General features: G+C 50.0%; 1 protein-coding gene across 2 annotated transcripts in view; it reads left to right on the top strand.

Moving 5' to 3' along the window:
- Positions 1–13272, top strand: part of VAV2 (vav guanine nucleotide exchange factor 2) — a 126689-nt gene that overhangs the window by 24891 nt on the left and 88526 nt on the right. For both annotated transcript variants that reach the window (XM_066610596.1, XM_066610597.1), the window contains one exon: positions 6483–6599. In XM_066610596.1, coding sequence (XP_066466693.1) covers positions 6483–6599 — 117 coding nt within the window. The remainder of the gene's footprint in view (positions 1–6482; positions 6600–13272) is intronic.

The following is a 13272-nucleotide window of genomic DNA, read 5'->3' as shown; positions in this document are numbered from 1 at the left end:
TGGGGGCTGGATAACTTCTGGGGACCAAATCTGACCCATGGGGCTTACAGTCTAGAGCAGTGGTTCCCAAACCGTAGCTCCTCGGGGAGCCGCGGAAACCAGCCAGGGGGAGCTGTGGAATCCTTGTAGAAAAGCCTGCCACCCTATACAATGTGTAGGATTGTAACCCTAATGGGGGGCCACGGCGCAGTAGAACAAGGGACCCACCAGTTGAAAAAAGTTTGGAAACCACAGGCCTAGATGCTGGCACGTAGAAGGGAAGAAGAGGTGAGGCTAACTGGGAAATATTCAGTTCCGTTTGCTTAAGCTTAGTTGCAGTAGGGAATGGGGGCCTCAAATGCCCGTCCCAGGAATGGGATGCAGGGAGAGCTCTATCCACCTTTTCTGAGCACCATCTAATATTTTCCCCCTTGTTTAAAGTCCTTGGTTTCACAGGGAGGGTTGGAGAGGTTAGCCTTTTCCTTCCGTGTTGCCTCTCCAGCCGGAGATAATAGCTTCGGAGCTGCCCTGGGGAGAGCTGAGGCAGGATGCATAAAGGGATTGCTGAGCCTTTCAGCCTTCAGTCTAGCGTTACCACTTTACAACCCGCCTCGATGCTTTCTCCATGTCATCTGGGAACTTGTGGTTTACCCCCCTCCCCCCCCCCCCCAAATCCCATCTCATGCTGTGTAGTCGAACTGGGTGTACCCGCTGTGGGGAGAGGATGGTGTGGAACGGCTGCTGGGGAAGGCTTCTGAAAATGGATTTTTCCCCCTCTCTGCCTTTGGATCAATATCCACTACTGCCGGAATATTTCTGTGCCTGGGGCCGGCTCCTGATTCTATACTACTTTTCGCATCTGGGACAATTTGTCCTCCTCCATTTGCTCCTTCCCCGCCAACAGAATTCAGTGACTGAACCTGGGTTCAGTGACGAGTCACTTTTCTTGGGTTGAGCTACAGGCATAGATCAGCTGGGCATCTTTTCCCCACCCAGTGGCATCTGGCTGCCCTGAAAAGGCACTCTGTTTGCTGCCCTTGTAGTTTTCTTGGGCAGCTTGGCACCACTGGGGGTGTGTGGGTCCAGGAAACCGTGGGGGCCCAGGACACAGCTTTGCTCAAAGGCCTTTCGGATCCTGGCACCAACCTGGACTTTCTCCCATGTATATTTTTCTACAAGTGGCCTTCCCCCACATCCTGTGGCAGAGATTTCCACAAGGCACAGGTTGCATGGAAAAAGTACTTTCCTCTTTGCCTGCCTGGAAGGATTGCAAGTTGTCTGCTTTCAGCAGAGTGAGGCCACTGGTGGAACTGGGACCATGAACTCTTGAGGAATTGCTGTGGTTGGAAAAGTCAGGCAAATCTCCGCGCACAGGCAAGACTTGGATCTTTAGCAAGAGCCTGGTTGGAGTCCGCGTCGCTTGCTTTTAGTCCGCGGCTGTTCGTCGGAGTCGATCAAAAGTTAACGCTTGAACTCGAGCTGACGCAGGAAGCAGGCCGAACCCCGGATCGTGCCTGGGGGCACGCCGTTTTTTCCACCATACCTTTTCTGCACCGCCAGCGGATTTTGTTTTTTTTTTTTAACTCACTGGTGTGAACTTTGTGTAACCTTTTCTGCTCACAACACGTTGGCTTGATGGTGGCTGACAGAGAAGCGTGAGCTGGTGGAATGTGCCAGGGCTGATGATAAGAATCTAGGTTGGGTCCCCACAATGTGACATGACAAATGCTTCTTTGTTTGCAGCTCTTAGGCTGAGGGGAGATCCCTTGCCAGGCTTCCTCCAGCACGGAAAGAGATTTTCTGTTTTTTAAGGTGGAAGGAAAGAAATTCTTGTGCGTTTTCTTCTGCTGGACAGAGTGTGGTTCTCCATGGCATAGATCAGGGTGGTGGCCAAAACCATGGCTCATAAGCCACTTTGATGTATAATGTGTAACTCAAGGAAATATATTGGCTCCTTTTCTGTATCACAATTAATATAAATAAGAAATTTTCAAACTTTATGGTTATTTACCACAGTGGTTCTCTCCCACCTCTATCAATCTCAAATTGCAATGTTGTTCGGTGGTGTCTGCTGGACTGTTTCATCCCAGCTCTGGCCTGCCTCTCCGTCATGCACGGGAGGAAGACATCTCCCCCATCCCTTCTCCTAGCCCCCCACTCCGCTGTGCCTACCGCTCACCCCTTTTTTTTTTTGCCACGAAGACGTGCACGGACTCCCACCAGAGAAATTTTCTTTGGCTCAGTGACTCCTCGGCTTGTGCTTGTAGTGAGATAAGCGGCAAACTGTACATCACCGTGACTGGGCGAGCGCCGAGGAGAGTTACTCTCCGCATCCTTCGCCGCCCTTATCTCGTCTGACAAAAAGCGGCTGCATTTTGTGGACCCGTCCAAAGTGTTGGAACTGGGCCACTTGGTACACGTCTTGGCTGTCCAGTCATAGAGCGTTTTTGATGGATCTAGTGCCGGCTTTCTATCGAGTATCCACCCGATGCGGTTCCAGGAGGTCTTTTCTCTTTTAAAGCATCCCCCTCCCACGGCCACGCTTGGCTTTTGATCTGAAGCCTTTATGAAACTCCAGCTCATCCATCATAGCATATCCCTGCTGCTTCCTCCCCTCCGAGCTTGTTTACTACTTTATTAAATTTCTCTTGGAAAGGCGTCAGGCATCTCCTTGCCGCGTTCCCCGTCGGAAGCATTTAGGATTCTAGAGTCGGCAAAACCTGGCAGCTTCTTGCTGGGCCTGGCTCTGAGGCTGTTAATTCACTAAATGTGAACGCAAGACTTGCAGCTGTTCTCTGCCGTCCAGTTCCTGGTGGGCTGGGGAGGGGGGTTCGGAAAATTTGGTTGCGAAAGTTAAGCAAAGGCTACCTCCCCAGGTCCAACACGAGGCATCCCGGCCCCTGAAACAGTGCCTCTTTCACAGCACTAGAACCAGGGGATGCCCACTAAAACTGAGTGGCATCACATCCGGGAGGCCTTCTGAGGCCCTCCAGTTGGGCGCCCGGCATTCGTGGATGTCAGATCCTACTTTGTCTTTGGTCATCCCACTAATCTCATGGTTATTTTTTTTATAGCCAATGAAATGAATCTGTTGTTGTTGGCAACCTTCAGTCTGGAAAGACTCTGGTATCGCGCTCTGAAAGGTAGTTCAGGAACAGCGTCTAGTGTGGCTGAAAAAGCCAATTCGGGAGTGACAATCCCTTCCAGGCTGGGAGCAAGTGCAGTCTGTCCCTGGTCTATCTCCCTGGCTATGGGCCTTCCTTCTTTGCCTCTTAGCCTCAGACTGTTGGCCAAGTGTCTTTTCAAACTGGGAAAGGCCATGCTGCACAGCCTGCCTCCAAGCGGGCCTCTCAGAGGCCAGGATTTCCCACTTGTTGAGGTCCTCTCCTAAGGCCTTCAGATCCCTCTTGCAGATGTCCTTGTATCGCAGCTGTGGTCTACCTGTAGGGCGGTTTCCCTGCACGAGTTCTCCATAGAGGAGATCCTTTGGGATCTGGCCATCATCCATTCTCACCACGTGACCGAGCCAACGCAGGCGTCTCTGTTGATTCATTTCTTAGAAATGAATCTAAGTACTCTGTATGTTGTGGAAGTCTTCAAACATTGCGCCTTCCAGAAACCCTAACCAAGTTGGCTCATCTGAGAAGGAGCTACAGTATAATAACTGACATCCTTGCACACGTCCACACCCAGCTTTCCCGTGAGCGCATTTTTTATAGGTGCCGTAACCGTCGCTGCTGTTCTAACAAGGTCTGGGAAGACCTGTAATTGATTGAGTCTTGAGAAGTCAACTTTTCAGCCGGATACAAGACGCGGCCTGTCTGCCGCAGCTGATGGATACAGCGGACGGGCAGTGCGCCAGCCGAGTCATCTTAGGATGGATAGTGACAAAGAACCATTAGGCCACGCCTGGAAAATGCTGCTTTTCCCTGTGGGATTTGTGAGAGAAAACTGGCTTAATGCCTCGGGCTGCTGTTCACTCTCCATCACCAGCCGAGGAAGCTCCTTGGCACCCCTGATTCTCTGCACATGCACAGGTCTCCCTGAGACTGTTTAAAAGGGTTAAGCGTCCCAGGGACTAAAAAGTTTGCGTCTTGCTTCATAGCCCATCATTACCCTCCTCCTCATGTCCTCCTTCCCCTTCCATTTTTTGGAACCCTGAGAATGGGAGAGGGTCCCTCAGGGGCAGAGGGTCTTTTTGCAAGTTTCTCGGGGGCCCTACCTCAAGTTTATGGCTGTGTTATCTGTTGTGCTATTGTGTTAGTGCAAAGAGTTGCCTCGAGGGTGCTTTTGGCATGAAAAGACAGGGTTAAAAGAAGATCCCATAAACAAACATTGCTGGCATTTTTTTAAACCATCTTTTCTCTTTCTGTGCTTTACAGATCTGTTGGGGAATGGCAGATGGGTGGTGTGTGTGTGTGTGTGTGTGTGTGTGTGTGTGTGTGTGTGTGTGTGTTGGGGAGAGTGGGAGGAGGGGCCCCTCCCCTCCTAGACCCGGAAAAGGAGCCTACCGGAGACTTGCAGAGCCCTCTATAATTTTGGTTATAGGCTGAACCATTGGATTTGAAAATGAAAGACTTTAAAAAGGAGTTGGGGTAAATACTTAAGGGGAAATTTGAGACCAGCTATGATGCTGAGAGACAAAGAAACCCTGTTGGCCTGAGTGACACAAACACAATTCTCTGTTCTTCTGTGCAGCTGCCCTTTTGGTCTAGAGACCGTGCCCACATTTTTCAGGAGGCTGATGGCTTATTGAAGGCTGTGCCACAGTAAATCAGCCGGCTCCTTAAAGCACCATGCAACTAGTCCTCGGGGGTCCTCCCCTTCTTATAATGTGCGATCTATGGGGAAGTCTACAAGCAGATGGAAGGGGCTTGCTGCAATAGTGATGCAATGGTGTGGATGTAGACTGGCCAAGAGAAAAAATCTGGTACACTCCCTTGTACCTGGCATTCTGGGGTAGCCTACTTCTAAACCAGGAGGTTGAATGCTGCTGGTGGAGCCCTTCCATGGCTGCGCAGTGGTATGACATCTCCCGATGCGCGGCGATGACTTGGAACGCCGTCGCTGAACATTCAGGGTGCTGATCTCTGAGATGGCCATGCGGCTTAGTGGGGGCAGGAGTGAGCAAAGGCAGAGGAGGAGGGCACTAGTTTGATTGATTTTTCTATCAATCATTTTGGGGGCTTCATCAGCAAATGAACAGGTAAAAGGGCTATCAAAAGCACAGATCCCAGAACAGGGCAGGTTTTTTCCTGGCTGGTTGGGCAGCTCAGGACTGAAAAGTGCTGGCTGTCGCCTTTGAACCCCTGGCGTTGGTGCATATGGGCCTGTCCTTGGTGGTGAGTGTGGCAGGTTCCTCTTGCCCAGTTCTGGAACATGCGCTGTCTGTCGGTGTCCCTGACAGTGACCCAGGAGAGATGCGCTCTGAGAAATGGTCCTAGTATCTCAATCCATTACTGCCCTTGTCAGAGGCAGCCGCTCTCGGTTTCTTGGAAAGAGGGATTGCATTAGCTCGGATAACTGAGCCGGATGCCTGACTGTGCTTTGACCAGGTGCCAAACCCCCGGGGAGATTCTCTCCCCGCCCTTCCCCCTGAATGCAGCTGAACTAAAACAAACACAACAAGAGCCTACGGATATCGCAGAGCTGGCAAAAGTGCCAACAGGGCAGCCTCGATGACCCAGGGGTGGGAGCACCTGCCTTTGGAGTTTGGCGGGGGGGGGGGAGGCTTTACTTGGGAGATGCTGCCTTGTGTTGTGTATTCCATTTACTGTGACTGTTCATGCTTTCCTTGGCGGTGGTTAGCCACTGTGAGCATCACACAACAGGGATGGAAATAAACAAACAGTGTTGTCACTTTCAGGGGAAAAAAAGTCTTAGGGCAGTGGTTTTCAAGCCTTTTAGCACTGGGGCCCGCTTTTTAAAGTGACACACTATCAGGACCCATCTAGCTTTACGAGACCTAAAACAAAATAGAAAGAAAAAATATTTTATTGATTTTGCAAATATCTTGATCCATTTCTCGTAATGGGGCAGCCCTGATGAATAGCCTCCAGGCTTGAGAAAGAAATCCTTGACATTCAGGACTGTTTAGCAGTGGAACAGATTGCCGAAGGAGGTTTTGGGTTCTCCCTCGCTGGTTATCTTCAAGCCAGAAGTTGGACAAGCAGCTACTGGAGATGCTCTGGGAGGGTTTCCTGCTACAAGCAGGAGGCTGGACTAGATGTCCTTATGGGTTCATTCCATGATTCTATGAAAGGGTGGCCAGAAACCTTCAAGCCCCAGCTCCACCCTGACTTGAAGGAGGGGAACCGGCCTCTGCTGATGGTCCTTGCACCGCTCATGAACTGGCCCCTGGGACTTCCCTCTGGGAGACCAATGGCCAGATGACTGGGAACAGTAATACTAGCAGATCAGAGCCAAAGATCAGGGCTGGCCCTGGATATGCCTCTCCAATGGGCACATTGCGCTTGACCAATGCTTTCCTGTGTCTCCCCCAGTTTCTTTGCCTGAAGAACATTCGGACTTTCCTCAAAGTGTGCCACGACAAATTCGGCCTACGGAACAGCGAGCTTTTTGACCCCTTCGACCTCTTTGACGTGCGGGATTTTGGAAAGGTAAGAAAGAGGCTTTCTTTTCAACCACAGCGTGGTCTAAAGTGCCTTGAAAATAATGATTTGCTGCTGCTGTTTTTTGATACTTTTTCACGCGGTGTTGGCTGAAATGGGAACTTACGTTGTGGGTATCCTGCAGTCTCGGAACACTATGGTACGATTGGAACCTAGAGGAGCCCCTTTGCAAAATGGCCCCCGGGCCAAGGTGCGTAGGCAGTGTTTGGACATTTGATACGCTTTAAACAAGCGTGAAAAGCAAGAACCGTGGCCCCAAATAGGAAAGGATGCTTTAAATGGGCACAGCCGTGAATGAAGCTATGTAGAAAACACATTTCACGCAATGACAGCTTATTCAGGGGTTTGACTGAGGGGACAGGCTGGCAGTGATGCCCACCTCCACATGTCTGCCGCTACCCCCACTCCTTCTCTTCCTTCTCCCTGGATTCCAAAAGAAAGAGAGGCATAGAATGGAGGAAAGGGGTGACCAAGCCCTCCGCTCTTCCCTCCTCCTCACTTCCTGTGCCTTTTTTAGTCCAGGGTGCAGGAGTAGCAGCAGTGGTGGTGGCTGTTGCACAGCTAGACATGGGCATGCAGTGTTCAGTGTGCTGCCTTAGGCTGGCCCTGAGTTCAAATTCTGATGCTCTGCAGCTGAGTAATGAACGGGGAAGAATTATTTACCCTTTTACCAAATAGGCCTAATTAGTCTTCTGTTTCCTTTAACTGCCCAAGCCTTTTTCTACACACACACACACAACCACACTTTTCCTACACACACACACACACACACACACACACACACACACACACACACACACACACACAGAGAGAGGTGCCTTGGGGAGGACAGAGTCTGCAGAGGGCTGAGTGCGCTTTTACACTCGACCTCTTTGCCGCACTGTGGCATTGCATCCACAGGGCCCGGTGCTACATCACCGTTTAATTATCCAGTGAGTACATCATGCCAGGCCGGGACGTTTTTAGGTTCCACTCTAAAAGAGGTTTATTTTTGTCCTCTGACCCTGGCAGACAGCCGGGAGGTTGCAGCGAGAGAGAAATAACTTGCCAGAACGGAATTAAGAAGCAGCCAGGGTGAGCTTTGGCCTGCGGAGGCTGGCGCATTGATGCTTGATGTTTTCAGGTCTTATGGAGTAACAGTGCAATCCTAAGCATGTTTACTCAGGAGTAGGTCTCGCTATATTCAATGCGGTTTCCCACCAGGCAAGCATGAATAGGATTTGCAGCCTGACTGTGGTAGATGCCTTGATTGCCATAGTGCAATTTCAGGTGTTGATTGTATTTATTTTGTGGGTTTTGATTTTATGAATGGTTGTTAGTTCCCTTGGGCTCTGGAATGTCAGGATATAAATCTGTAATTAAATAGGGAGCGTCTCTTCCCCATATTTGATGTTGCAAATGTGCTCTGATGTTTCACCAGTGGATTCCCTGATGTTTCTTGATGTGCCCTGATGTTTCCCCACTGCCTGATGTGGCCCTGACCCCAGAGCTGAAGGCTTTTCTCTGCAATCGCTTGTCCTGTGCTGGCTTTCTAACGTGGGTGTAGCTACTTCCACGGGCTCTGTGTGGTGTGTTTGCAGCAAGAGAAGAGTTCTGCTTGAAAAAGAGCAAGCAATTAATTTCAGCATAAGCTCCTCTCATCCATTGTCAAAATAAACCTCCCTCCTCCCAGCTTTATATGCGAATGGGTACAGGGCTGGGCTTAGGAGCTGTGGGGCCCAATTGAACATAAGAACAACCCCACTGGATCAGGCCCTAGGCCCATCTAGTCCAGCTTCCTGTATCTCACAGCGGCCCACCAAATGCCCCAGGGAGCACACCAGATAACAAGAGACCTGCAAGGCCTCCTGGGAATTGTAGTTAAGAACATAAGAACAGCCCCGCTGGATCAGGCCATAGGCCCATCTAGTCCAGCTTCCTGTATCTCACAGCGGCCCACCAAATGCCCCAGGGAGCACACCAGATCACAAGAGACCTCATCCTGGTGCCCTCCCTAACTGGAAACATCTTTTGCAGGGTCACAGAATCTTAGAGATAGAAATGAATTTATTATAGACCTTATATTTTTTAATTGTGAGCCTCATGGGTTAGAAAGGCGGAGTATAGATTTCTTAAATAAATAAATAAACAAATCTCTAGGGTAGAATTAAAAGCCATCCAAATGTGTGCGTTAAAAGTGCACACGAGTTCGTAGACCCAATGCACCTAAGCTCATTTAAATCTAAAAATTGCATTTATTATTATTATTATTTATATACTGCTTTTCAACAAAAAGTTCACATGTAAGCCTACAAGTCAACGAATAAAATGTGTAGGTTACCTTTGAAAAATAAATTGTAAATAATTACCCAAGCATGGGGGGGGGGCCTTTTGGGTGTGGGGTAACCCTTAGGCACAGGGCCTGACTGGGAGCAATTGGTCCAATTGACTTAAAGTTGGCCCTGATGGGGTAGATGTGGAGCCCTGAAAATTGTGGTGGTGGTTCAGCCTTTGCGCTTTGTACGTTCCTAGGAATTTCAGGCAAGAGAAATCTCTATCATTAACTGAGGCCGGGTGGGCGGGTGGGGGGGAGATGGCAAGCCTCAGGCTTCAGCATATTAACCTCTCCGTAAATTATTCAAAATTGCAACGTATGCCGAAGCCTTTTGGTTAATGACAGCAGTAAGAGAAAAGTTTGGCGGTGTCTGTAATTTGTCGGAGCCCCGGCGTAATGAGATGCAACTATAAATATACATTAAACTCTCCAGGACTCTGGGTGGAAGTGAGGGTTCTGGAAAGGGAGCCGCGGGCCTTCCTGAGTGACTCTGGAGTCCGTTGCTCCTGGCGTCCAGGGAAGCGCAATTCAGAGCACTCGTAAACTCGGCCGAGAATCCCTTTTATCTCCCGCCCAGCTCTTCTTTTGAACTGCCAGAAACAGTTTTTCAAGCGGCATTTTCTGGGCTCTGCAATTCTGAATAATGGATATGTAGGGAATCTTGCTATAAAAACCTGGGAGGGACGTTGAGTCACGAGTCAGCAAAAAAAAAAAAGCGCTGACTCGGTAGAGGGGCTGAGCAACCAACAAGCATGTGTTGGTGGGTGTGTTGCTAGATTTTGCCAATGGTTGGAGCGTTCTTTAAAAAATTACTCTCTTTCTGGATTTTAGCTAGTGATTTATTTATATATACATCCATGAGTCACCCTGTCCCAAGGGCTCCGGAAGGATAACAGCCAGCTTGCGTAAAAGGGAGAAGCAGAAACCTGTCTCCCAAGGGCACTGATTTGAGTCAGAAAAGATGCAAGCGAGGCTGTGTGTGTGTGTGTGTGTGTGTGTGTGTGTGTGTTCATACAAGGGAAAAAGTGAAGACTTTGGAGGAAGGATCCAATGTGTTTTCCTCCTGAAAGTAAAAAAAAGGATTTTATTTTTTAAAAGAGTCTAGTCCTCATGACTAAACAAGTGGGCTTGAAAATGTATTGGTGATGCTTGCTGAAATCAAAGGGGAGGCAGGATATAATCTGGGGTGGGGGAGCTTTAAGAGCTCAGCATAGTTCCTTACCTCTCCCTCTGCCTACCGGAACAAATTCTAGAAGATGTCTCAGTTTTGCATAATCAGCATAGAATGTGATAGCTGGAATGTTTTAGAGGTCACCTAGTCCAGCCCCCCTTGCCATGCATGTGGCTGCAGCATCCCTGAGAGATCTATCTGAAAACCTCCAAAGAGGGAGGGTCCACCCATCCTACCAGTGTGCTGTATCAGTTCAAGCAGAGGCAGCGCAAGGGTGTGAGGGAGAATTGTGCTGGTGCGAGCGAATGAATGCCGTGCGTTTTGGCGCTCAACCTTCTCCGTACATACCTGCTCTGTCCTTCAGGAGGGGGTTCCTTCTGGTGTGTTGTGTGATGTTGTCTTGAACAGTGAAGGCAAAGCATGACTCACAGCACAAGACTGTCCTGGAACGTCAATTTGTTCCTGGTTTTTAAGGAACACGGGAGAGTGGCCGGGATGTCACTCTGCGAGATCCGAATCATTTACCAGCTTCCTCTAAGCCGTTTTATTTTTTTAGCCTGTGCTTTGCAAAACCCAGGAATTTATCTTGTGCAGCAGATTTTGTGTGTGTGTGTGTGTTTTGTGCAGGAGGAGGGGCCCAGGGGAATACAACACGATGCCGTTAATTGGAAATTGCAAGGCTGCGGATAAATGGACGGGGGTGGGTGCCACAGTAAACAAAGTGTGCTTCCCAGCCATTCTCCCACCCACTGCCTGCCTGCTGGTGGAGCAAACAGCTCCCCAGGTCCCCTTTTGAAGAGGGTTCTTCCCCCGGCTTGCTGAAGCCAAGGGGGGGGGGGGGAGAGAGCTGCAAGCTCTGCCTGCCTCCTTCTGCAAGGGGAAATCTGGATTGTGGCAAAAGGCATTCCTGATGTGATAGCCAGAGGAGGGCCTCCTCCCCGGCCCTGAATGCAACGGATTGTTCAGCAAGAGTTGAAGGTTGCCAGATTTCAAGGACGGGGCAGGCACCCTGCCTGTTTTGCGGGAAGCCAGCATCCTCTCTGATGGAGCAGTAAACAAGGCAGGCCGGCAGGCCCCGGATGTACTCTCGTCTTGCAGGACAGAGAGGTGCCAGCAGGGAGGGAACTTCAAATAAGAGTCCACTATGATGTTCTTTTTTTCCTCAGGCTTGAACTGAAGTGTGTGTTGTTTTTTTCTCCTTGAAACACGAAGGCACACATTAGATTTTTAAAGTATGCAAAAATAAGAATTGCCCAGTCTCCGAAAGGCCCTCTCTCTGTTTCTCTGTGAGCTGCCGATGGAGGCATGCCTCTGTAGTGGAAGAAAGCCAGCCTGCAGTTTTCGGGGACTCAGGCAGACACTTCAGAAGGGAGTTGATTTTATCGGTCTGTTCCAGTCATGCCCAGTGCAAGAGATGTGACCAAATTACCCACCCTTAGCAGAGACCCAATGCATAGGGTGGATCTTTTCATCCAGAGGTGCCACGGGCAGCCTCTTCTGTGGTTGGGTACTTGGTGCGTCGGAGGCACTGCAACCAAAGTCAACTGCAGAACTGAGGCAGAGTGGCCTCCCCCCAGCAGAGGCTGGCGGGATGGTGGCCAAGCCAAGCCACTAGTTCGTGCAGAGACAGAGCAGCCAACCTCCTAATCGGACCTGCACAGCACGCTTTGCATTTGCAGCGACTGTGAATTGCTCAAAAATTGAAGCCTCATGACATGCTTGGTGGCTCACTGCACGCAGGTGGGAAAGCACCGATTTTTGTTGTATACGGTCTTCAGGTGGTCGCGTGTGCCCCCTTCTTTCTGCATAATTGTGGGTTAATTTGACAGTGCCTGAGCATCCGTGGTTCTCCTCCCATGCCGGATTGTGCTCGCTCACACGGGAAGGCGGAATAATTCATCTAATAAATGAATATTATGGCGTAATTAAAGGCTGCGTGTCTTGTGGCGCCACGGTACTGAAAGTTCCCCTTGTTGCATGGTTGACCAAGCGCAGGACTCAGTGACTGAGTCATTTGCGTGCGTTGTGTGTGCATGCGATGGGGATTTGTGGTGCCTCTTTGAGTATTTTAAGACAGAGTATCCGTTCCAAAGGCTGCACCTGCCGAGAAGGTCTGGTCTGTTCCGAGCAGGTTTGTCCCCCTCGAGGTGGAAGGGGGCGGCTCAGATTCTCGGTGGGTGCTGGGCGGACAGAGGAACGAAGAACACTAATGTGGTCAGAGTTGGCTCTCTTGCCTTGAGTTCTTACAGCAGCAGCCCTCCTTTAAGTAGATTAAGTTCTATGATCGGAGGATTACGCGCAAAATCTCTTGACTCAATTCATCCTCTTGCCAGACGGGCCCGTAAACTCAAGAGAGCCTTCTTGGTTTGTGTGTGTGTGTGTGCGCTTTCCTTTTTAAAATCAACTCTTTGATCTCCAGTGTGTCTGTTTACTTCCTCAGGGAAGTGATAATCAGCTTTTTTCCGCCTCCTAGATGAAAGGGCTCCCATTTAACCCCAACTTGCAAGATGGTAGAAGTGTTTACTGTAGATTCCTTCCTCTCTCCATTTCTTCTTAAGACCAAGCATTAGTCCGACCAAGTGCGTACTTGGCACTTTTCCAAGTAATGAGGAGTCTGGTCTCTGCCCCAGTGAGCTTACAGTCTGACACACACCAGAGGGAAGCAGGGCCAGCCAAGGTCTCCAGGTATGGGAGGCAGTGTGCCGTCCTCCCTTACCTGGTGAGATGCCTGCCTCTGTTTCCCTCTTCAGCTTCTTGGTTCGGAAAAGAGGGTTGAAGAGAAAGTGTGGAAGAGAGAAAAGTGGTGGGCTTGGAGCATCAGAGTGCTGTCCATATTTCCTCTGCTCCACCCTTTCTTTTAAAACTAACACATGAAATCTGGACAATAGGTAACCTTTGGAATGATGAAGGCTTGTGCTTTGGGGTTTCCCTGGGCCCAACCTATGCCTGTTCTGTCCCCACCCCAGCTATGCCCGCTGACCTTCCAGTTCTAGCCATGCCTCTTGATGAACACGTTTGCCAAATGGGGCCTTAGTGAGCCTGCTTGTGCACCCCCAGGGAACACATGGTGCATCTTTTGCTCCGGGAAAGCCCTGTGGCAAAACAAGATGCTGGGAAGGGGCGATGGATGATCTCAACACCCAGCGTATTGAACAGTCGGAGCGCAAGCCGCATTT

The sequence above is a fragment of the Tiliqua scincoides genome, chromosome 16 (assembly GCF_035046505.1).
Source record: "Tiliqua scincoides isolate rTilSci1 chromosome 16, rTilSci1.hap2, whole genome shotgun sequence".
NCBI lineage: Eukaryota > Metazoa > Chordata > Lepidosauria > Squamata > Scincidae > Tiliqua > Tiliqua scincoides.
This window is presented reverse-complemented; position numbering and strand designations above follow the sequence as displayed.